The sequence below is a fragment of the Bactrocera tryoni genome, chromosome 1, assembly GCF_016617805.1.
Source record: "Bactrocera tryoni isolate S06 chromosome 1, CSIRO_BtryS06_freeze2, whole genome shotgun sequence".
In the NCBI taxonomy this organism is placed as follows: domain Eukaryota; kingdom Metazoa; phylum Arthropoda; class Insecta; order Diptera; family Tephritidae; genus Bactrocera; species Bactrocera tryoni.
In genome coordinates this window covers 86417432-86444050 of record NC_052499.1, presented here as the reverse complement: position 1 = coordinate 86444050, position 26619 = coordinate 86417432, and the positions used below count along the sequence as shown (strand labels likewise).

General features: G+C 36.4%; 1 protein-coding gene across 3 annotated transcripts; it reads right to left on the bottom strand.

The window, feature by feature from the left end:
• Positions 1-4318: 4318 nt before the first annotated feature.
• Positions 4319-26338, bottom strand: LOC120782836 (sodium-independent sulfate anion transporter). 3 transcript variants are annotated; one of them, XM_040115361.1, is made up of 6 exons: positions 26171-26338; positions 8779-9184; positions 6073-6850; positions 5701-6003; positions 5491-5636; positions 4319-5387 (listed from the first exon to the last, which is right to left on the bottom strand). In XM_040115361.1, exons 2-6 carry the CDS (start codon positions 9139-9141, stop codon positions 5046-5048), a joined length of 1932 nt encoding a protein of 643 aa, XP_039971295.1. In that variant the 5' UTR covers positions 9142-9184; positions 26171-26338; the 3' UTR covers positions 4319-5045. The 3 variants fall into 3 exon arrangements, with proteins under 3 accessions (XP_039971295.1, XP_039971294.1, XP_039971293.1); XM_040115360.1 differs by lacking the exon at positions 26171-26338 and adding an exon at positions 9356-9654; XM_040115359.1 differs by lacking the exon at positions 26171-26338 and having other exon boundaries at positions 8779-9654.
• Between the last annotated feature and the right edge of the window lie 281 nt (positions 26339-26619).

The window sequence follows — 26619 nt, the reverse complement described above, 5'->3', positions numbered from 1 at the left end:
AAATCTAACTCAATTATGTTAGATGACACAAACAAACCGTTGGGTAAAGAAAACTATTATACTCTGTAGCAACATGTTGGGATAGTATAACAACTGCGCACTGTCTCAATGACACACACAGACTTACAATATTGCAACAAGAGGCGACGTTTACTCTTTAAGTACCTCAGATTCAAAAATGCCGTTCGATTTTCAAAAAGTGTTTTTGTAAAACAATAGAGAGGGACAAACTGGAATGATGGCTGCAATAACTGCTAGGAGCCACTCATATGGTAAAATAAGGGTAATAAAGAGACAGTTCTATATCCTTGAGAGTTGGGTATATGTTAAGTGACGCTTTAAAGTTTTTTGGACAAACTCATCGAAATTGTTTTAAACTGAAATCGAAGAAAAGTAATTTCCAGGAGAACTAAAGCAGTTGCAAATATTCTCCCATCTAGCCACCCGACTGCGCTTAAATCCAAGTACGTGTGTACGCAAACCCGAGTGGGTAATTAATAACCGCTGTCGTCAGCGAGATAAATGAGTAACGACATGCGACCAGTGCATGCCAGTCATGTTGCTGTTGTTTGTGACATTTTTGGGGAAGCCGTTTGTTGCGATGAAGATGAGACGGAAGCTATAAGCTTTTAAATGTCGCGAGGCCTGGTCTCTTTGCGCTTTGACAATGCTAGATGCCGCGCAGCGAAAAAACAAGATATTTTTTATTAAATTTATGCATTTACTGTGGTTTGTTAATCGCTTCTGTTTTACCTTACCATACGGGTTTCAGAGACGTGTTGAAGCGCTCAGGCACCCTCTAGCATTTTGTCGAAGCTCACGTGCTGTCTAGTCGTGAGCTTTGCTCACATGTACCCTTATGTGGTTATAAGTACATACAAGTAAATGTGTAAATATGAGTATTTAGTAAGCGGAATACAATATTTAAATGCACAATTACTCGACCATAAAACTCGCTAGCACTTGATTTATTTCTAATACCCGAGTCAATTCGTTGAACCAGTAAGATAAAACTAAGTTCAGGCGGGTGGGAAACACTTGTGAAAATCATAGGCACTAATGTTCGGGATATCGAGAAGTTTAGGTATTTACATATATGGATGCAGAAATCTAGAAGGGCCTCCGAAAAAAGCAAATCCAAGATCAATACAGGTAATGATCAAAGGCCAGTAAAATTTTGAATTTTTGACAAAATGGCAGCTTCCCGAAAAGAACCTTTTTTGACAAAATTTACACTTCAGAGAGCTTAAAAAGCGAAATTATTATCAACAAGTAAGCAAGGGCTAACTTCGGGTGCAACCGAACATTTTATACACTTGCAACTTGCAAGAATCAAAACCAGGGAAATATTTTAAGTCGTAAAACCAATAATATAGAGTAAAGTCAGCCGGATATTCGAAAAACTTGATATTAGTTATATAGGGGCTAGGCCCAGTTTTCGCTCAAATTTATCTATTTAGGGACAAGGATACACTGTTATGAGTAAAATAAGCTCTCTTATTTTCATTGCGATAACTCACATATTGGCCGATATATCAAGGATAAAGTCACCTGTAAGTTCGAAAATCTTTATATTAGGTATACGGTAAGGGGCTAAGGGAAGTATTGGTCCGGTTCAACCCATTTTTGACCACCATTATAAAAGAAAGACTATCTTTTAATTTTAGTTATATACATATATCACACATTGACCGAAATTTTCCATCAAAAGTCAACTATAGGTGCCGGGGTCTAAATATTCGGTACCAACTTGCTTGAACACTTTTTATTGGATTTTAACAATTTTTGGTTATAAAGTGGCGTACTCTAAAGACATTATTCGTGCAAATTTTTCTCCCGTTATATGAATTGCATCTTGATTTGTGTACTGGAAACTGAACGAATCAAGTGAAATTTAAAATTGTGCTATATGTGGAGTAGGCGTGGTTGTTGTCCGATTTCGTCCATTTTCACATTATGACATAAGAATGTAAGAAGATGCCACGTATTAAATTTTTTCGAAATCGGTTGGTGGTGTCCTGAGATATGGTATTTCACCAAAAAGTGGGCGGTGCCACGCCCATCGTCCAATTTTTACATCAGCTCCCACAAAGTTCTCTCATTCCATATCAGAGGTAAAACTTTATGCCACTGGCGTGTTTAGTTATTGATTCATTTCTCACAGATGCCCCTTGTCACTGCGATCCTCTGTACCAAATTACAGTTTTATATAATATCTTAATTTAATGCTTAGTTATGGCATTTCATATGTTTTCGGTTAATAATGATTTGTAAGCCCATCTGCGAGCCTGTAATTTTTTTGTATTAAGGAACCCACATACCAAGTTTCATCGAGATATCTCACTTTTTCATCACCTGACAAACATATCTAAGAAAGTGGTGTAAAAACTTCAATCCGGTCGGTTTTGAAGAAATTTCATTATTGACTCTTAAAACAGCCTTGGAGAATATATTTCCAAGCCCAATTAAAGAAAACATTGCTGATAAATGAACCAAATGAAAAGCAACAGACACGGTGATGTTTTATTAAGTACACACCTGATATGTAATATTTACAGTAGTAGCGTAGTTACTGTTATTTTTAGCACGCTTCATAAAAATATTTACTTTCAAACTTAGCCAGATATATTTTTAGGCGCCTTAGTTAACGATTGTTTCAATTTGAAGCTATACTTTTCTATATTGATATATGCATAGCTTTCAAAACAATTGGCATATTTAAGCAAGCAATTTCGTGTGAGTAAATAAAATAATGTTTGCTGAATAATTCTCTCATTTCCTGGATTCAAGGTTATTTGAAGGCAACGATCCCAAAATAGTGAGCCAGTTGTTTTGAAATTAATTAATGAGCAAATATTTCGAAAATTGGGAAAATTGTTCAATTGCACCTGTGTCAACAGCGGTAATAAAGAATGCAGTTGTCTTATACCCATTGTACTGTAAATATACATAATAAGAATTTCGAATGCATATATTTAATTATGAAATGGGTTTTGACCGACATTGACATTGCTGCGATCTAGTCATGTGATTGCGGGACATTCACTCCAATAAAAATTGCTTTGTTTAGGTTAAATACCTGCTTACCCCCAAGTCGTTTTGTTTTCACTTTCTTTTATATGACAACATGGTATTTATGATCCATTATACCCACAAAATGTTCCAATTTTTAAAAGATAAGAGAATGAAAAACTTCAAATTTAATGGGAAACGTTTATTATTATTCAAAAGAACATTCTTTGGCATTTACTTTTTGAAGATTATCTCTTTCAAATGTTGGCCGCGGCTACGTCTCAGATGGTCCATCCGTTGAGTTCAAGTTTCAATGACTCGTTCGACCATTTCGACAAAGCCCTCCGCGTAGACTTTAGACTTTACATATGCCCACAGGAAAAAGTCTAACTCTGTGATATCGCACGATCTTGGTTGCCAATCGACCGGCTCAAAACAATTATTTGCTCACCGAAGTGTTTAAATAAATCCATTGATTGATGCGATGCGACCAAATGTCGCCGAGATCGCGAGCTTCAATTTAATGCATATCGGTTATCATGACGGTTACGTTCTCACCGGCAATATTTTTGAAGAAATATAGACCGATGATTTCACCGGCTCACAAACCGCAACAAACGGTTTTCTCTGGATGCAATGGCAGCTCTTGAATCTCTTCAGGTCAGAGATACCGCAATTACACATACATACCCATTTAGCTAGAAATGGTTCCAAAATTTTTCTCTAAAACGTCAGGACTTTTTGGAACTTTTTGTGAGCGAAACAATGTCGCTTGGGAAGGATGAGCGGGTCCAGTTCTCGTTTCTCGACGTAAAATGCGCCTAGTCGTTCCATACGCCCTAGTTGCTGGGAACGGCGCCGAATTGACCCCCACGGTCTTCGTGTACACTGTCAGCTACGGCTGCTATATTTTCTTCACTGCGTGCTGGACGTGGTCTATTCAGCCGAATATTAACCAATAATAAACGCTGGGTCTCAAGATGGTTGATGGTGTTGCGAATATTACGCTCAGTAGGCCTATTTTATTGACCATAAATTGAGCGAAGCGCGCGAAACACATTCTTTACAGAACGTGAATTTGAAAGATTTGTAAACATTGTTCAGGCGTGTGTCTTTTCATGATGAAATACCAAATAATACTGAACAAAAATAACATGACAGCCTGACGTGACTCTCGGATGATCAGTCAAAAAAATGCTATTGAAAAAAGTACCTCGACTTGGATCACAATAATTTTCAATTAAAATGCATTAACAATTTTAATTTATAAAATACATATTTATTATAATTACATATATAATCGTCTATTATTTAAATAAATACATTTCCTTAAGCGCGATCGACAAACTTAACAGTTGTATATAAAACTATACAAAATTAACTAGGCCTATATACTATATGTATGTTAGCATATATGAATATGTATATCTATATATCAATGACAAGATTTTCATCTATATATCTATGGTGTATGTATATATGTTTCTATGTACATGTGCTGTGCGAATAAATGTTCGTAGGCAAGCAGGCAGTCGCAGGACTTGATGAAAATATACATAATTTGTTACTAACAAATATAACAAATATTTAAACTTTCTAACTGATTCCGTTAACAATTAAGTGAAGTCGTATGGTCCCCTTTCCGCTTCAGCAGTGGCATGTCATAGTGTGCGTATACATATACAAACATGTATGGATCTATATTTCGTAAATATTTTACTCCTTTCTCAACTGCCTGTTATGCTTTTACAATATATATATATATCTCGATATAGGAAAAGGTCTTAATATATATTACAAAGGATATTGGAATTATTTACAAATGTGTCAAATTTTTTTCAAACTAGTTACTTGAGGTATGTCACTGACATGTCTTTGCACCAACATTCCGTCATTGAATAAATTGTAAAGAAATAAGTAACGGCTGTATTTTTAGGGTTGCCGTTCTTTGCAAACAATATCACATATTCTTTTTCTAAATACTGCCTTTCAGAATATACTTTCAATGCTTAAGACTGTACTAAGCTATACTTTCACTTATTCGCCTCTATTCCTTTACCAGCGAGTTCCATTTCCAAATGCTCAGCATCGTAGATAACAATCAGCCCCTTGTTGAGGCCCTCGAACACCTGCGCGACTCGACGCTGAAGATTGTAGAAGTAGAGCTTCTGGTTGCGCGCTTCGAAGTCACTTATAAGCATGGAGACAACCTTGGCAGCCGTGAAGTCCGCGCCATAAATGTAGGTGCAATCGAGAACCACAGGCAGGGTTGACTTGCGGCCTTGTTTGTTGATCACGTTGCGCACGAACTCCACCGATGGGAAGATGAGGCAGCGATCGGGAGTGAGCATGAGATACTTGATGCCATTCGACGTCTAAAGTGGGAGAGAAAGTGTAATGAGCAAATGGTGGATTTGTGTATTTTTATTTTTTTTATTTTAGGAGAGTAAACACCAGTAATTTGTTCAATCAACTTACGCAAGCTGTTTCGACACGCAGTTTCGGACGTGCGGCGCTGTACAAAATGAATATGACATTAATGCCGATGCCCACGAGAATGCCGATTTGCAACGGCAGCAGTAGACAAGCAATGAAGGCGCCGATACCGGGAATAAGATCGGTTTCTGTGAAGAGAGCGACATTAACCATGATTTCATTAAGCAGTAATGATTATTTAATTTAACTTACTTTTGCTTCTCCACATTGGCTTGATTACGCGGTATTGCACCATGAAGATCACGGCAGACAAAATGATGGCGGCCAAAGCGGATTTGGGGATGTAATAGAAGGCTGGTGTGAGCCACAGCAAAGCGAATATAACAATTACGCCAGTGTAGAGATTGGAGAGTTGTGTACGAACACCACTGGCATTCAAAACAGCACCACGGGCAATTGGTCCATTGCCACGGAAGCCTTGCGCGAAGGAATTACCAATATTGCACAGGCCAATAGCGATGAGCTCCTGGTTGGCATCGCACGGTTTGCCATCAGCTGTGGAACACAAATACATAATAAATTTAAAATCTTAAACTTCATTGTATGTCTCTCTTTTGTACTCACCAAACGCTTGCACCAAAGCGGTATTTTCCAGTAAAGAAATCAGAGGTACCACTATCAGTCCAGCGCCCAAACTGCTCACCATTTGAGCGAAATTTTCATGTGTCTCAATAACCTCGCCGCTTGTGGAGTTGGTGTAGGTGGTCACTGAGAAAGGTGGCATTTTGAATTCTGGCAAACCCTTCGGCACATAACCGACCATCTTGAAGATATCAATGCCCGAGGTGCGCAACGCATAACCCATGAGTGCAACTAAAATAACCAGCACCGCATTGCGTGATGTGCCAATCAGCCAGATAGTTTTCTCAAGCACCTTTTGCCAGACCTTTTTGCCATCCTTGGGTCCAATTCTTACGGTAGTCATGACACGCATCGCCAACAGCAAGAAAACACAACCAATCCCCAACGCAGCGTCATTCCAGCTGATATTATGTATATCGTTCCCAATTGAGATCCACATATCGACGAAAGTATCGCCCGAAGTGTCCACAACCAGTATATCCTTGAGTTGTGAGGTGAAAATGATGAGCGCGACGGCGCTCGTGAATCCCGCACTAACCGGACCGGACACGAAGTCTATCAGAAAGCCCAGTTGTAATATACCCATCAGCACTTCAATTATACCGGTGAGAAACGTGAGTAATATGGTCTTCTCCAAACTACCACGCGCTGTCTGGTAGACGAGCAGCGCAGCGATGGCCGTAGGACCGACAGGCACATCTTTGCTGGAGCCGAAGAGCACATAAATGAAACAGCCGAAAAAGCAGCCGTAGAGACCATACTGTGAGAGTAAAAAGAAAATGTTTGTTGTTTTATTCAACTAAATAAGTATCGATTTTTACATAGGGTGAGCATTTTAATGTAGATTTTTTCTTTAATGAGAACAAGCTTAATATAACGATTTATTATTCTGGTCTCACTATATTTGTTAAACTAAGTAATTTTAAGTTGCGCCTGAGGCGAATTTTAACAGACTCTGCGGCCCCATTATCGATACCTCCTCTAGTGTATCATACCGTGCGGACCCAGATGTTTACAGCGTAATCTTGCCAATGCGAAATAAGTGTACAAAAGATTCTCCATTGTTTCCCTGGTGCCCTGCTGTAAACATTTCCTGCAGTCTTCTCGATCTGAACTAAGTAATATAATGAACAGAACCTTGTAGAGGTATTATTGTTGTCCATTTACATAGTGGTATACTGATATTTGGAGCTGCATTTGGAATTTCTAGTTTTCGTATATCAGACCAGATACGATGAAATATTGTGGAAAGTTTCGTTCCCAGTTTTGAAGTTAGTCTTTAGTTAAAAGTTAAGATTCCACAGAAAACAGATTAGTGTACTAACTTACATTGAAATAAACTTTCTGATCGATAAACTTCAAATCAGGCAATCTAGCAGTTGGGAAGCAACTGGACTAGATATTCAGGACCATCTGAAGATATCCTTACTTCGGTTACGCCTTTATGGATATTATCTTTAGTCTATTTCTGGCATTCTTCAGTTTGAAACAAATCTGTTCGATATCTTATATTTTTATTATTCGGAATATTTTTTACTTCCGTCACTTAAACAAGCGCTTCAAGGAGAGAAATACACTCGAGAGATTCAAGTGATCAAGTACGTGCCTCTTCAATTTACTTAGATAGCATCAGCATTGATAAGTGCAAATCAACAGATGTGTTCGTTCTGGTAGTCGATGACAGATAGACGGCTTACAAATTGCTAACACGAAGCTCATTTACAGACACTCTCACATACATACATATGTACACCTGTAAGTTATTGTTATGGAATTATTTACGGCGATTTTATGAATGACCGTTTAATAAGTCAAATGCGATTTTACTTATTATTCGTTATAAATAATCTCACTTTAGTACGAAACGATTAACTCAGTATCGAGGCTAATGGAATACTACGGCGTACGAACAGCAGTAACCACATACATATGTATGTGTGCCGATAAGTACGTATACTAAATGAACACAGTGTGTGGGAGATTCCGTGTGAACGAAATTTACAAAGCCGCATTTGCATAAATCGTAAGTTCAGTGCGAAAAAAACAATGTAAACAAAGGCAAGGAAATTCATTTGGTGACCAATTTTAAATAATCGCCTTAGAATATATTCACAACTTTATATATTTATGTGTGCACAAGTGTTTGGGAATGCACTTAGCGCCAAAAGCACTTGCTTGAGATTATCTGGATCGGAGGAAAAATTATTTCGCAGAATTCGATTACTTTTCGTCAAATACAGACATTTATTTTTGGTTAGTTACTGACTCAGCAGAATTTGTTAATCTGATTGCGAGGTGTGACGGACCGCTGCAGATGCCTTGAATGCAGCTCGGACAATGAGACAAATGCTTCGGTATTTATAACAAGAATAATAAATTTTGTTTTTCTCGAAACACTGTATGACGTATGTACTTATATTTTTAAGTCATGCAAAATGCAAATTACGGTTATTTTTTAAGTTTGTTTTTTTATAATTTTTTATTGAGGTATGAGTCGAAAAAAGGCTGGATGGTTACAGTTGTTCATTCTATATTTAACTAAAATTTCGCGATTTTGAGTTATGTAACTCTTCTGTTAACTGTTAACTAACTTTCATTAATATACTTTATTGTCTTTTTTTATTGGGGTTTCTCAAAAAAATTAAAAATTTTCAAAACTTTTTATTTTAACAATTTCCGTACACTCACCTGTAATTCTAGGCCTGTTATGCCCGCATACGCCAAGCCCTGAGGTATCACCGTTAAACCGACCGTTATACCAGCTACCAAATCACCAACGAAATCGTCACGATCGTATTTGGGCAGCCACTGTAGTATTGGTAAGCGTTTGTAGAGTGTCTTTTTGCGAAACACATTCGCGGCGGTGCGTTTGGCCCAATCGCCCGACTTTTCACAGCAGCCGCGCTCGGTTTGTGGATCATCATCTTGCACTATGTAATCGGTGCTGCCCGCGTACAAACCACTAGGCGGTATGTCTAAGGTAACTTCCGAACCGAAATTGTCATTGCCTTGGCCACTCGGTGTGATCGCACTTAGTCTGTCTGAAGTCATTGTGCGCACTTTTGGTTTAACAATAAAAACTTATTTGTTTAGACTGCAATTAGAGTGAAAAACACACACTTTTATTAAATAATTATTAAAACTAAAACACTTGTGTCGCAATATGATTATTTGTTGTTTTTATCACACGAGCTAACAACTCCTTATAATCTGAAGTTATTTGTCAGCTAAACTGTATAACATATGTATGTATATATGAACGTACACTAAAATGTCGAGCCACAAGTGTGGGTGAATCGACGTTGAAAGGGTTATTATTTGTAATCACTGAATTTGCACGAGAGTCGAATTTGTTCCGCGAGAAAGGCGGGAGGTTTGCGTGTGTCGTCGCCTTAACGTCGAGTACGCGAATGCCACAATTGCGGCGAGTGTCAAGTCTAAAAAGTGTGATCTTGCAGCGCTTTAAGACGGGTGTGTCAGTTCTCGAATGTGCGGAAATCCCGAATAAGCGAACCCGAATGCATGCAGCGGCGACAGCGCCAGCAGCAGCAGCAGCAGCAGCTCAAATTAGTTCGCGTCTGTCCAATTGTCTGCAAGTGCGATTTTAATTGGAGGTTTTGTAATCGGCCGATGGCGCAAGCCGAGCAGCGATAACTGCTGCAGCGCAGCCGAACCCTTTGGGCCAACGTCGCGTGCACGACGGCGGCTCGTCTGTAGCGCGCACCTGCTGAGTGAAAAGATTTTCGGAGCGCGCAGCACATTAGCTGCCGAAAAATCGCCAGCGCACAAACAAACAGGCGAGAGATAGACATTTGACACTTTCTCACACACATATGTACATATTTATGTATTTGTTTGTAGACTTGAAGAATCTGGGATATTAAAGTGCCATCAAATGGGCAGCCGGAAACAAGTGATCGGTAGATATTATAAAGTAATCACAATTAAAAAAAATTTGCTGTGAGTTGACATTAGTCAGACACGAATCGGGTGTAATTAAAGAATTCTTAAACTTTAATTTTTAATTTTGGTTACATATGAATATAATTACATTTCTATTTACCTATGGCATGTGTACACCCGATTACACGCAATTTTAGTTCGTAAAATACACGACATAATGAACATATGATCATTATCGACGGTATGAATATTATTGCTCAGGGCGCCAATCTTGAAGTTCGTCACTGATATCTGCGACGAAATCGTGCTGCCATTGTCTCTTTATGGCTAATCGCAGATACATGAATTATATTCACACCTTGAACTGAATGTCAAAAAGTAACTAGCTTACCTTTGAGATTGAAATTGGAGTAGTTCAAAGAAGACCACTTTTATACCAAACACAAAATTATTTATTGAGAAAGACTTTGATTTTATTCCATGTAAATTTTTTGTTGAATTTTGATTTTGGTCCAAAAAACTTTATTTGTTTGTCCATTTAGAAGAAGTACGAGAATGATCCCTTTCTGACAGCAGCTGTCAATTTCCAGCTTGAGAACATGTCATGAAAAAGTACCGGTTACTGATTAGTTAAAATCGTCTATCACACTGGCGGTACCGAAGCTTACAACTGTTTCATTATGCTGCAACTTATACACACACACATACACCGTACATATGGGTTATTACCTTTGTATGTATGTATGTGTGATTGTATGACAAGTGTACACAATAGCAGCACGTGCCGTGATATCTTCAATAATCGCTTATTTAGAAAACGCAATTATGGTCATAACGTGTTTTTAATAATCGTTCAAAGCACGAACAATAACAACAATATTCATATCAATCAGATTTCTGGTCAGCTGATGAATTAATTGTGAAAATAATCTCCAAAGCATTTTCTCATTACACCCAGCACCCGTGCCTCGCTGCTAATTGTAGCAGACTCAAAATAATGCTACAACAATAACAACAACAACAACTGCAGCGCACAACAACATTCCAGACTACGAGAAAAGCGCATTGTGACGCATTTAATCGGCTGCCTTCAGTTGTGTTTTTGTCGAATTTATTGCCAGCAGTACCTTGGCGCTGCCTGTAATTGTGGGGCAGCAAAAACGAAAAAAATAAACAATTATGCATAACAAGCTTGTATTACGTAAACGATTTTGTGATGCTAAAAGTGACAAAAATACGAAACTCAAAATAAGACGCGCCTGATCGGCATTTACAGCAAAAAACCCGGCATACTTATTGCGGCGACAGGCTCACCGGCCACTCTTGCGCGCATATCTCCGCGCGTGTGAGTGTGTTTGTGAGTACAGGCACATCAATCGCGGCGCACGCATCATTCAAAAGCTGTTAAAAATACCTGTAATGTGTAATAAAGTAAAATACAGCTTTCAGGCTAATTTGTAGTAATTGAAATGACTCAGTTCCAGTTGGACAGCCGCTCGATCCCAACCCATAATTATTCAATAATAATTTATTATTATTTTCTGCTTTCAATATGATTGCGTCCAAGATAATTCAATATTTTGCAAATAAGCGCGAATCAATCAGAAAGTGAGAATCACAGCATTTTCAAACAATTAATTCCTTGCCTTACATTGCCTAGGCAGTGACGCCGGTCAAAGGGTTCGCCTGGCGTGGGGTCAACGCACGCCACACAAAATATTTCAAGTTCGTTACTAAATACAACGAACTTGCATATTGAAAAATGATGTTTCCGTTGAGATAGCAGCATGTTGACACACACGGGAAGTGATAAAAATTGGGGATCACGAATGTGAACTGCAATTAACTGTAAATGCCATTAGCTGCAGGGTACAAGTAATAGTTGGTTATTGCTTAACGTTTGAAGTGTGGTAATGGTTCAAAATGTTGTTTTGTTCGTCGGTCCGCATCAGCGCCGGAAGAGTTACCTTGTGTTTCGCACCAGACGCGCTAATGGATTTCGATTAAGATGTTACCTTTAATTTTGCAACCAAATACTGCAGGCGACAATCAATTAAATATTTGTTAATGTGATGACAGTTTACACGAACGAGGAAGTCTAGAAGCGTCCGAACCGGGTTTCTCTCACTGATTGAATTCCAGCGAATGAAATACATGAAAAATATGTTTTGAGTAGAACTTCATATGTATATTGAAATAAAGTAAAATAGAATGACAACAAATTGGCTTATATTAGTTTTAACCAGCTTTTTCAGGCGTGCTTTCTTCAATGACCCAAACAATTGATGACTCGGAGGTTTCACATAAAATTTTTCTCCGTATATTTTAGAAAATAATGCAATCAAATGCTACACATATATGTATATATGTACTATACATTAAATTATAGTGTATGATTATGAATATACATAGTATAACCATAAATATCTCAGTATTAATAACCCTATTCATATTCCACTGACACCGACAACCAAAATGTCGACATGTGAAAAATATTTTACCTTGTCCGCCCTTATTTCTATCGAAGCACAGAAAGAGATTTCTACTGACGAAGGGTTATGATCCTGAGCGTGTTCATGGCCGGAGGCCGAAGGCCGCACGTCCTCGAACGAACAACGCCACCTTTTCTTGATTTGTCGGCATTACGACATAATATTTATTCCGATTCGTAGCAGTCCACTCCTCTATTTCATAGTAATCATGTTCATATTCCTACCCTTACTCATTCTTCAAAATAGTTTGTTATACAAAATCATGCTTAATTTTCAAAATGATCCTAACAGCGCGTGCCACTGGGTGCACTCAATCGCTTCCTGGTTTGTGTTCCACAAATCGGAACATTTATTACAGTTAATTGATAAACGAATCAAAATCTGTGAAGAGGTTTTGACGAACACAAATTATTATTTGAAAGTAATTCCAACGTTCTAACGATGCTGAGTTAATTAACACATAAAAACAAGATTGTGGTAGAAGCTGACAGATTATTCTGTAATGAAAACTAATTTGCTAATTATACAACTCATTAGGCAGCGGTCGTGCCTTTAGTAATACACACGCAGTTGCCACAGCGCGATATCTTCTGGTACACTGCGGATGGAACAGCACTTTCAGCGCGCACTGTACTTTGCCCATAAAACTGCAAGCGCAGAAATTGTGTTTTGCATTTATTTACGTCACGTGACGGCGAAGTACACAATTAATGTCCCAAAAGGAAAGAAAATATTACAGAGGCTTATTTAACGTCTGACCGTTGCCTTGTATTAAAACACTTCTTCTTCTGCTTGTGTTTTAAGGTAGAAATTTCGGCTGTTTACAGACACCAAATCTTGGTGCAACGAACTTTCTTTTATTTTCGGCTAAAATACGCAATCAAAGGCTAAAAACAGGCTCATTGTGGTAAGCTGCGGAAGGTATCGCTGTGGCTTTCTCCGAAGACATTTCTCGAAATGCATCGAAAAGATGCGCAAACTTGTATTTTTAGTATTTTTGGCAAAATAAAAGTCGACTCAAAAGCCACTTTTGTTGCTTTTCTTTTTGATTTTGGTTTTCGTAAGAATAATAAAGCAACTTTACATTGAAAGGGGAAGCACACTCGCGGCTGGAGTTTTAAATTTGTACGCGGATTCAGTGGTCAGCGATGATTCAGAGTTCATGACTTGACCTCATTCGGCATTAATTTACCGCTTCTTATGTTGCATGCACTTCGTTTGCGCCTTTTATCGTTCGCTATCAAATAACGGCACTTCAATACAAAATCACGTTGTGAAATAAAATTTATGGTTTCCAAAATTCGCTACTTGCATATTCTAGACTTAAGTAGACCTCGCAATGGTAATCCACTTAAATCTTTGGATACAAAACAAAAATTGATAAAATGGTTGAGAAGTTCAATAACAAGGCATATTTGGCTAAATTTAATTGCAGACTTTAGTTGCGTGAATATTTTTCACACCTCGTGAACTGAGTAAATTACATAAGTTTATTTGTGGATTTCTATACAGTGGTTCATCGTAATGTTATTTAATAAGTCTACAATCAATAAAATATTACGCTTTAACCATGATCTATTTACATGCACCGAGGTGATTTGAGTTTTCACACTTCCGATTTAGCAAAATATTTACACTTTCACTGGGCAAATCGTATGATATTGTAGGTGTGGTCTTAAGAAAATTTAGTGTTTTGCATAAAAAGTAACACAAACGCACTAGAAAATCAAGCCTTCGATATTGAAAGAGTTCGAGAAGGCAGTCAAAAGTTACCAACAAGTCACGACTACTGAACCTTCAAATAGTGAAAGAAAGACGTGAAAACTAACATATGTATGTATGTATGTATGTATGTATGTAGAACAGCGTTCAACTCATAAGCCCTTTGCGTAAGAAAGAGATGAACGATCACACGTGCACAAGTGTTTCGGCTAGCTGTATCAATTCGACCATACGAATTTCATAGAAACAAGAAAAAACAGAGCGCTTTTGGTAATTCACCGGGGTTCTAAATGATAGTTGGCTTGCAGAGAAATAAACAAGAAATTGTTCGATTGTTGACTATCATTTCTCGCAATTGTTGTTCAATATTGAAGCGAATATATCAGTCTTGAGTCGATAGGGCACAATCGCCTCAGTTGAAAGTGTTATAAGACCTTACCAATGTTAATATAAACATGTCCGTTTAGATTTTAATTGACAGCTTTCTATCTCTTTATAATTTTATAAAATATTGAACCAAAGTTCTTCATTTTCACTCTAATCTTTTAATATCTACAAATTTTTTAATAAGATTCCTCTTAAGAAACATCACAAATCGAACTCCAAACTTGATATTAAAGAGAATTATAAATGTGTGTGTACATAATAATCCGACGTGGCGCCGCATTGGCATTATAATTCCCTCCCAACGAATTTCCTTTTCCATTATTAATTACTTTCTGCAATAATTTGAACCCGGAAAAAATCAAAAACTTTTTGTTTCCTTCGCCTTTTGTAATATATAGGGTAGTGGAATTTTTGTATAAAAAAGAGAAGAAGCCACCAATGAAATTTGTGAAGTTTACAGAGACGATGTTGTAACAATTCGTGTAGCACAACAATGGTTCGCTGGCTTCCGGACTGGAAATGTCGATGTGAAAGATGCACCTCGCTCTGTTCGACCTATCGTTGAAAAATTCGATGAAATTATAGAAAATATTGACCAGGACTGTCACATAAGCAGCCATGACATCGCTAAGGAACTTAACATTCAACATCAAACGGTTTTGAACCATTTAAAAAAGGCTGGCTACAAAAAGGAGCTCGATGTTTGGGTACCACATGAATTGTCTGTGATAAATTTAATGGACCGAATTAACATCTGCGATTCCATGCTGAAACGAAATGAAATCGAACCATTTATGACGATAATGTACGAAAAAGATCATGGCCCAAGCGTGGTGAAGCTCAACAAATGGTCTTAAAGCCAGGATTGACGCCTCGAGAGGTTATGCTGAGTGTTTTGTTGAATTGGAAAGGAATCATCCTCTATGAGCTGCTTCAGCTTGGTCGAACGATTGATTTTACATTTTACTGTCAACAACTGATGAGATTGAAGCAAGCAGTCAAAGAAAACGGCCAGAAACGATCAACAGAAAAGGGCTTCGTCTTCCATCAGGACAACACTAGACCACACACATCTTTGATGACTGGGCAAAAACTGGGAGAGCTTGGCTGGAAAGGTTTGATGCAGTGACACCCTGACCTTGCACTATCGGACTACCATTTGTTTCGGTCACCGAGAAACCAGAAAAGTTCTGTACTGATGGAATAATATCTCTTGCGGAAAAATGGCAAAAAGTGGTAGACCAAAATGGTACATATTTAATTCCTTAAAATTCCATTATAATTAAAAAAAATAGTTGAAGTTTGATGAGAAATACGAAAAGACTTTTTCGACTACCAATATAATTTCTGACGATAAGTAAGATATTCGTAATAATTTGCCATCAGCGAGATCTATCGGAATTAAGCTTCACATTTGCCATAGCAACTCGGTACGGTACAGGAAAATCCGAATGGCTAATTTCTTTTAATACGTACATAGTACTATATCTGCCATATATAATTAGTTGCTACCTATAATCTATAAGTAACATCCATGCTTTATTTGATTGGCATAATTTCTAATGTTTCTAAAAACCCCCTTTGGGAATATTTATGCATAACTATTTATTTATGTATTTAATTGCTGTTTATCAACGAATTGTTAGCATACTTGACAAGTAATTATATACGGCGCTGTAAAAACATCCATACAAACTTATGCAGTATGTATGTTAGTACATAAGATTGTTCATACCGTGTACTTTGTCAAGTCTTCATTATTTGCATTTGATGACGTTTTCTTCAATATAACTTCAACACCTCGTTTCACATGATGCTTCACAGCAAATCAAAGTCACGTGCTATGACGACCAAAGAGTCAAATAATAAACATTGATACTAATATGTACATACATATAACCGTATGTATGCAGCAAAATGCACATTAACACCGACAAATAAATACCATATGTAAACAGAGTAACCAACCTTTGGTTTACAATCGTCGGAGGCGGCAGCGACGAAAACGAAACAGTGGGGAGCATGTAAACAAACATAAAAACAACGATTACAATCATGTGAGCATTATTAAATATTGCAATTTTTTTGAGCCACACGCGCTAAGCGATTCAACTTTGTACACAACAACACAGCTGTTCTTAAAGCCTCTCTTATGCTGTAGAGTGGCTTTGTAAGTGTCCTAGACTGGTCTAAAACACTAAATGAATCAAGGAAGCGCCGGCCACGGACCAATATTGAGTCAGAAAATGCTTGTCATGGAGAATCTCGAAACCGGTCAATTTAAAGCCGGGTTTTGTTTGCCTTAATTGGCATGTGCGTAAGAGTCGACGAGGAAGGCGTGTAGAGCATAACAAACGGCTTGCACGCAAGCACATAGCAAGCATCTACGAAATGTTGCCATATAATATACGAATATGTGTGTATAGTATGTACAAGTTATGAGTATTTATACATAGGTACATATGTATAGTATATATTTCAAGAGTTGCACTTTGTACCATGCATGCGAGCTCAAGTAAATGCACCGGGAATACACAGTGAAAATAATTGTGCGATTTTAGATGGCAATCCTTATTTTAAGACCAAAAATGCTTAATCTTTATAAATAAAAAGTACGAGTCACGTTGTTTGTCCGCGGTGGACTCCTAAACTACTGAACCGATTTTAGTAAAATTTAGCACACTGTGTCCGCTTTGAACCAACTTAGAAGATAGGATAGTAAAAACAACTCATAAATAAAAAGTTCAGTAAAAGCTCTATTAAATAGATGCTCTATTAAGCGGACATCTCCATTAACCATGCACATTGCTGATGTTTATTAAGTACAATCTATTAAGCGGACAACTCTATTAACTGTACAGAAAGGCCAGGTAACCAGACATTGAGAAAGCAGCCTAAAATTCGTTATTTTTTCCAATGAACATATTCAAAATTAAACCTCAAGTAAAATCCCTTAGATTATTTTACAGATAAAAACGTTTCGTTGCATTGAATAGTTTATTATATGATAAATATATATGTGGTATACATACCAAAGCAACGCCTGACAGGATCTACTAATGTATTATAAAAAGTGAGGATTAGTAATTCGAAAATCTGCTATTTTGCTAGTCACTTTAGTAGTTTTGAGTGTGAAATGATGAAAATAAGACATGTTTTAGTTAAAAATTTAATTTAGAATTTAGACAAAGGAAAAAAACTGAAAACTGGATTTTTGGCAGAAATATCGCCAAAATAGTTGTAATCGAAAAAAATCCTTCGTTGAAGTCTTTAAGAATTGTATCTCAAAAACCTATGTACAATTTCATGAAAATCGGTTGAGTAGTTCTCGAGAAATCTTTCCAACCGACTTCAAAAACACAGCTTCAAGGAAAACGCGTAGAAGTTCTCAAGGCTGTATCTCCGAAACTATTAATCGGATCAACTCAATTTAATACAATATTCTAGAGGTGTTGTAGAATTTAATAAAATAATAAAAAAAAAAATCTCCCCTTAAACACCTTATTAACACGATACGCTCTCCACGGTTTATTATTTTGATCTCACTTCAAATGAAAATGAACTAATTATTATTATTTCCGTGAAGCTAATAGCACACGTCTCTACTCACTTTTTTTTAAAGCATTGCTCAAAGAACCTGAAATTATCGAATAGTTGTTGAGTGTATTGCAAACAAATACACTTTGGGGCATAAAGCCATATTATAATGAGCTTTAATCCATTACAATGTACAGAGATTGTGGCTATTAAATAACAATTATATTTTATAGTTAATTATATTGTAATAAAACCCGTGTTTAATACGCGTAAATTCGAGCGGAAGGAGTGAAGAGGTGAAGTAACTGCCGTGTTCGATTCACCGCCTCTGTGCTCGCTAACTTTAAACGCTGTGCACTTCTTAAAAAATAAATTTGTGAAAGTTAGTGTAATAAAACTCTAAAATTTCAATTGATATTTGTTTATGCCTGTCTAGTTGGCTTACACCAGTTACTTGTTCGTTTCGTCACACTCCAAGTTTTCGCATATCTAAGTCAGCTTTAATTATTATAATTAATTGATTTGATAAATTAAGCAATAGACACAACTAAAACCATTAACTGCAGCTTATTTCATTTTCTAACATTACCATCCTCCATAAAAGTCCTTGGGTATAATGCAGTTTTTATTGATCTAATGCGTCTCTAATTGTCTCAGCAATTATTATTAATTATTGTTATTGATTTTTGTGCACAAGTTAATTATATAATGGTCAGCTGGGGTTTCCTGTTAAATCACTCGCTGCAAATGCAAAAACGCTTGAGAATTCTTAAAAAACAACAAAAAAGAAAAGTGACTGTGACGAGCTTTAATTGAGTCCACCTCTACACATTTCACGCTTATTTTTGGCTGTTTTTTATTCACTTATGTATGTATGTAGCTCTTTACGAAAACATAATTATCGAAGTATTTTTTCAAAGCGTGTTAGACAAAAGTGTGACGTCTGTGCTCATTGAAGCAGTCGATTTACTATGGCTCGTGTGGGTTTTTCCAAATTCCAAAATAAAGTGCGACTTAAAATAGCTTTTTTACATTTTTCTGTTTGCCGGCTTCCGGGCTAATCCGGCGAATTGACAAACTTGAACTTAGCTTGTGCTTAAATATATTATTAACCCAGCACTAGACGCAATTGTTTCTGACTAATTCGGATTTGGTATACTTTTAACTAGGTATTTTCGGTCGATAAGAAAACAAACAAACAAGCTCTGAAGCCTTATATAACGGGTTTTTCAATAGGGACGCTACAAAAGTAGAGCGATAAGGACGGCAAACGACACCATATTTTTCACGTTCATTGGACATTACTCTTCAGTAAGGTTGCCATTTTATCATGAAAAGATATACGATGTAATAATGAGTCCAAAATATTAAAATTTACTACCGAATTTCGGAGTCGGTGGCTTCATCTTTAAGAGCGCTATGTCCAATTTATGGTCGTCATAATCATCCTGTCAGATCAATAATTGATCAATCTAGTTAAAAAATTTGAATCCACGGGCATAGTACAAAATTTTCCCGAGCCAGAGAGGCAATGAAGTGCCCGTAGTGTCGAGAATATTGCTACTGAGTCACCATTACATCCCGAAAAAAATACGGTTTGGTGCGGTTAATGGGCCGGCGGCGTCATTGGGCCGTACTTCTTTCGTGATGATCAAGATCCGCACGTTTCTGTGAATGGGAATCGCTACCTCTCAATAATAACCGAATATTTTTGGGCCAGAATTGGATGATATGGACTTGGACAATATATGGTTCCAACACGATGGAGCCACAAGCCACACCGCGCATGTTACAATCGATTTATTGAAAACCAAGTTTGGTGAACGTGTTATCTCCTGAGATGGCCCAGTCGATTTGATGCCTCGGTTCTGCGATTTGACGCCGTTAGACTATTTCCTGTGAGGCTACGTCAAGTCTATGGTCTACGCCAACAAGCCAGCGACGATTGATAAACTTCGTACGAATATCGAACGTGAAATTACAGCAGTATTGGGTTCAGCGACTGGACTTCTGCGAGCGTGCCCGTGGTGGCCAAAGTTAACGTCTTAATAATTATTTGGTCTGATAACTATACTTGAATTTTATTCTTAAAACTCATCTCCAATAGATTCAAATTAAGGTTGTATAATTAAGACTTTCATTTATGTGAGTTAAATACTTATCTAAAGCCGTTTTTATGTACTGAAGAAAATTTCATACTACATCAAAACTAGTACACATGGAACTAGTTTGAGTATGCCGTCACTTTCGGTGCTAGTTTGAGTGTGCCTACACTCCGGTTTTAAAATGTGTATGTATGTGTAGGTTGGCTAAATTGTCTAATGTGTTTCGGGCATAATAATTTGAAATCAAAAATTAATAAAGTTCTGTCTAGTCATTTCTACTGTATATAATTTTGTTCGTCTGCGATTTTTGTTATAAAAAGTTGATTTCATTTTGCCATTGGAGTCGCTCTCATTGACTGGTACGAACTTGCACGTATATTTTAGTGCCATGACAATCCCAAATATATGTAAAAAGTAAACACACTGACGAACAAAAGCAACATTTAGGTGGGTTATTGGTTATTGTGTCTTAATGATTTGACACACACACACAGCACACCCAAATGTTTAGTGGATATTTGTTAAATTTCGCAATTTGCATCTGCTCAAAGCTGCGCTTATGTCATGAGCAATTCACTTTTATCGCCACTGTAAACTGACTAAATATTTACTTACACACATACATACATACATACATACATACATACATGCATGCAAAATTTTACGCTTTCTTATTTTCTCTATGTCTGCACTTATAAAATACACAATAGCAGTCAGAAATCATCAAACAACCGCTAATTTCCATTATTGCCGTCAAAATTAATTTATCGTGGACGAATTGGACTGGAAATTTCCTATACGCAATTTGACTTGATTTTATTTTTGACAATATTTGCTCAATTCCCTTATCACTATTAGAAGCATTTATCTGTTCTGCCAAGGAAATGGGTGTGTTGGGCTGCGTACATACATACATATGTATGTTGGTCCTTAATGATGCCAATAAAATCTATTGGTGCAATAACCAACTTCGCTGCTGCGCACTTGCACTGTTGACAGTTGTTTGTGGCCCGAAGCATTGTTGTGTAGGAAATAATTGTCATGTAATGCCTATAAACAACTTCTTTGAAGCAAACAAATAAATTAAACAAACTTGCACAAATGCGAAAACGATAACAATTTAATTACTTATATGCGACAAGTGAGACTGGTACATATTTACCACAACATATCAATGGCTAGTTTATATTTGCACGCCATATTTGCCAAATAATAGTTGTCAATATTCATAATTACTCGTGGAGCTACTGCCACCAGAATTTCGCATGTATAAATTTGGAAACAAAAAGAAAAAAAAAGCCTCAAATCCAATCAATCATGTTTATTGTGATCATAAATACTATTTGGGTAACGCCAAGTACACTCATACATGTGTACATACCTATATATATTTATTTGTGCTTTGTGTTGTTTGTGTTTCGGATTATGTTTATGGGTGGCTGTAAATCGCTTTTATTGCTGGGATATTTTGTGATTTGGTGTGGTTAATAAAATTACTCCAATACAGAAGCTCATAGTTAGGTGTTATTAGTACACGGTAGTGCATATTCGACTGCTCAGAATTGGACTTTGTACCCTATGCTACCAAGAGCCCAATGCAGATACTGCAAATATATGCTAAAATACAGTGAGGCTTGCGATGGTGGTAAATTGTTATACCCCGAACAGGGTGTATTACGCTTGTCAACCAGTACAGCCAGAGCTGAATCTATTTTGTCATGTCTATCTGACCTTTCAAAATTAACTTTTGCTAAAACATAATTCATTATTTATTTTATGCAGAGTCAAGGAAGTTTGTTGATATATAAAACATGTTCGGCTAGAAAACTACAGATAATATTATAATAAAAATAAATAAATAAATAAAAATCCATAGTTAGATATAACAAAAATGCTATATATGAACCATATGCAAGTTATACAGAGGCTTTAAGGAGATATCAAGCCTCCTCGATTTTGCATTTTTTTTGAAAATGAAATAGTAATTTTGAGTGTAAAAGTAAAATCAAAATGATTCAAAGTATTGGCCATTGCTTTTCAGATATTTTGACCACCTTCAATGCGTGTGCCACCGATGAAAATAAATTATGATTCGCCGCATAAATAGTTTCGGCGCAGGTGTTATTGGTAAATATGATATCTGGGATCGACTGACTGTTTCAAGCCATTATATAATTATAGATTATATAATTGTAGCTGCAGTCGACTATCATTGGTTTAACTTCCGCTTGAGTTTCGCTGTTGGAAACTGCAGAGTGTTTCAAATCGATATGATGGAGTAACCGCAATCAAATATTTTTCATTTCTAATATTTGGTGGAGTACTTCTTGTGATTGCTCTGCAAGGCAGATAAGCCCAGCGGACCCCGTAACATAGGTAGAAACCGACACCTGCTTGCTACAATTGGCAAAACTAGGCTCAAGTTGAATGAATATATTTTTCCACCTTCTGAGCATCATAAAAGAAGCTAAAATCACATTTGATAACCCAAAAATAAACCATGGACTTTAGTGGAATTATAAAAATGAATTATTTACTACCGCAACACCTGATGGAGTGAGCAATCCAAAGTATTCTAAGATCAAATTTAAAAATTCATAATTTCCGAATACTCAGAGATTAAATCAAGTCTTTCGTACTTCTTTTTTCTTAAAGAGAAATCAATTTTGTTTACGAGTGCACGCATAAATTTTAAACGGTCGTAAGATAATGCTAAATATGCAATTGCTATTATAAATCAGATATATTGGCTTCGTTTCCTATTGATAAGACCCATGGTGGCGCTCTACTGCCCCCTGTCTATATTTTACATTTATTATTTCATACAATGAATTTATTTTGTGGATTTTATCATAACGAATAAATATAGTTAATGATATTTGTTCTTAGTGAGTCAGCCTCTGCTGAGTTTACTGTGTGAATTTTATTGTGAAATTGGTTAAAAATTCCAAACTAAATTCAGGCAATTTATTGTATTATCACTATGAAGTAATAAAAAATGTGCATTATTTTCAATTTAATAGTGTTAAAATCATAAAATTGCTAATGTATGTAATTTTATATAATACATTTTTGAGTAATTTATTTATCTTTCTTCGCTTAGGCTTCTGACACTCGGAAATCGACTGCCATGGCGTATACGTTACCAATAAATCATGTGGCTGAAGCGGCTATCCCAGCCTTATTTACATTCCCATCACATACAGCGAATTCCTTCTGTATTTCGAGCCTATTAAAAGTAAATCCGAAAGCCATTAAAATATCTGTTTGAGCTACGTGCTCTGCACACACAAGCGCCCACACGCTCCAAGAAAGGCTGCCAAAGTCGAGTTCAGAGGCAGTTAAGCTATCGCTAGCGGCATAAAATTTAGTTGAAATTACATTTTAAATATTGCGCGGCATTAAACAAGAAGAAGCACACTGCAAATGTTCTCTTCAGAGCTCCACATAAACCAGCTTCGTGAGCTAACTAGTGATTGTTGCAGCTGCATTGTACTTATTTTGGCAAGCGTATGCTAATGTTTATGCAAACACAGGCATAAGCCAGCTCCTGTTTTGACTTGCAGTATGAAATGCTACCGAAAGTTAATAAACAAAGCGGCAGCGATGATGCATCAAGTATAAAATTATTCGCGATGACAAATAATCTAATTACTGGAATTTAGTAAGAGGAAATGAGTAAATGGCAGACAATAAATATATGCTGTATATGAAGTGCTTCACCATAAGCCAGACTAATTATTTTCGACGAGATAAAATCACCAACCGAAGGGAAATCACGCAAGTCGGCCGCAAGTTAGACGAGGCAAAATCACAAAGTTTAATTATAATTATGTTAATTAAAAAGCTAAGAGCACAAGCAAGTTTACTAGAGCACGCGCGCGACAGGTGCTGTGGATTTGAAAGCATTATCTCATGGCTAAAAGTAGAGTAAATATCTTATTATCTCATAATTGTCTAGGCGCTGGACATCAGCCGCAGATCACGATAAGAAAGTAAGCGAGCAAAGTCAACGTTGACGCACGTTTTGTCTAAGATAGTCGCTTGGCAAGACGCGTGCATCCGCTTAATTAGGTTAAAAGCGGCAGAAGAGGTCTAATGTCTGAATATAATTTGAGCACAGATTGATCAGTACGTCGCCAGAGTTATTCCAATTAAAAACAAACAATAAACAAAAAACACTTTCCACGTAGAATGATTGGAATTAATGATAAAGTTATAGTCGCGTGCGGACATTTATATTTTGAAATAATGCGCGCTTACAGTTGAAGGTAATTTAATAATAGGGAAAATACGAATAAAAAGAGTTACATATGTATATACAATTGGAAGTCAGAAAAAAAGTAGTTTTTGTGAATTTTCGAAATTGTAGTATATTTTATTTAGTAAATAAATAAATAATAATGTACATTTAGACAGTTCAATTTACTTTAAGGGGTTACATGGGTTTACGGGTTTCAAAAAATCGATTTTTTTATTTTCTTATTGAATTCTACAACACTTTTAGAATATAGTCCTAAGTCCAACTTGATCCCAGGAATAGGTTGAGAGATACAGCCTTGAGAACTAGGCTAAAAGCTAGCCTCGAGCGCACAAGTCTTTAAACGAGTTTTTCTCGAAACTGTGTTTTTAAAGTCGGTTGGCAAGATTTCTCGAGAAATACTCAACCGATCTTTATGAAATTTTATACAGGTCTTTGAGATACAATTCTTAAGGACTTGGTCGAAAGATTTTTTTCCGATTACAACTCTTTGAAAAAACTGTCGCGAAATTTTCACTGAAATTTTCATTTTTTTTTTGTAAAAATGTCTGCGAAAAATCTAATTTTCAGTTTTTTTCCTTCGTAAAAGTTCTAAGTTAATGTTTTAACTAAAATATGTATTTTTTCACTTCATATGATCCTGTGTTGAATTATGCTGCTAATACGGGCGCATATTTTTTCCGAGGGGTTACCGGAAATGGTGTCGCAATGCCCGAGTTTAAAATAGTTTTTTCCAAAAATTTCAGAATTTCTTTGTTACAAGTGTACGTTTGTAACAATAAAAAAATTATAATAAAATATTTAATTTTTTTTATTATAATAAAATAAAATATTTAATAAATATAATAATAATAAATAAAATAATAATAATAAAATATTTAATTTTTTTATGAGAAAAAAGGTTTTTACAAATGCCGTTTTTTACCCGAGGAAACCTATGTAACCCTTTAATAATCGGCGATTCATAGAAACATTTTTAATTCCCTTGATACCGTTGCCGATATCCACAAGGGCCGCCTAAAGAGTGTCTGGCGGGGAGGGAGATTTTTTTGCTTAAAACTCTCACAGTTTCAAAATTCCAAAAAATTCATTATTATTATTGATGAAAACAGGTTATAATAAAAATTTTGATTTTTCGCAAAATGGCGACTTCTTCAAAAAGAGTTTTTGTGAAAAAATTTACACTACAGGGTAGCTTAAAAAGTTGAAATTATTTAAGAAAATTTTATGCCTTTGGTAATTAGTCTCTTAAAGAGAATATTAAATCAACTGCGAAAGATTTTGGTCTACAGCTAGTTTGTACCGCTACTTGTTTCAAATTTCACTTATTATCAAAAGAATATACACTTCTTAAATAAATTTCTCATTTTTGTATCAAAACAGCAACCTGAGATAGAAACACATTTTATTTTACAATTTTGGTTTCATTCAAAGTCTCTTCAAACGGAACTGAATGTATGACACACATACTTAAGGAGAACGTTGATAGTATATCTTTTAAAATTCCGAATTTTTATTATTAGTTTAGAGCGACACCATTGGTAATCCTAGAAAAATTCTGCGTAATTTAATTTTTTTTTGCATAATTTTCTGTGCCATTTTTTGATAAACTTTTTTAGTCTTTCTTTTACACACCAAATATACACATAAAGTGCTAAAAATTAATTGCTTACACTGAGAGAAAAGTTCCTTTTGTGAAATCTGCAGCAACGCACCGAAAATGTCCTTTCAACTTGGTTTTGCTTTACAACCCGAACTCTTAATTGTGTCTCAGCCTTTGCGCTTTGGTGGTTGAGGTTTAACAGCGCCTCTGCTGCCGAACGGCGTCACAACAAACTTTTTTTAATATGCTTGCCACCGATAAGGCAACACCCACCGACCACGAATCTTTGCGTTTTATATTTCGAAATCAACTGAACTGTGACGGGGCTTCGGAATGGTCTTTATAAATTTTATATCCCCGTACGAATATACTCGAGCATATATAGTGTTGACTCGTATGCCTCAAGATAAAATTTTATGATAAGAGTTTGAGTCAATATTTTGTGCGCCATGTCGGTGTATGACACACGCACCAGCCAACTAAAGTGTGTGCACACGAGCACACATATACATACGTGTC

Bases quoted from the DNA above. Each gene is read 5' to 3' on its own strand.
- LOC120782836 (XM_040115361.1), bottom strand. From the start codon at position 9,141: ATGACTTCAGACAGACTAAGTGCGATCACACCGAGTGGCCAAGGCAAT. The intron at 6,851-8,778 runs GTGAGTGTACGG...TTACTCTCACAG, and splicing joins TAACAGGCCTAGAATTACAG to TATGGTCTCTACGGCTGCTT. The intron at 6,004-6,072 runs GTGAGTACAAAA...TGTGTTCCACAG, and splicing joins CGCTTTGGTGCAAGCGTTTG to CTGATGGCAAACCGTGCGAT.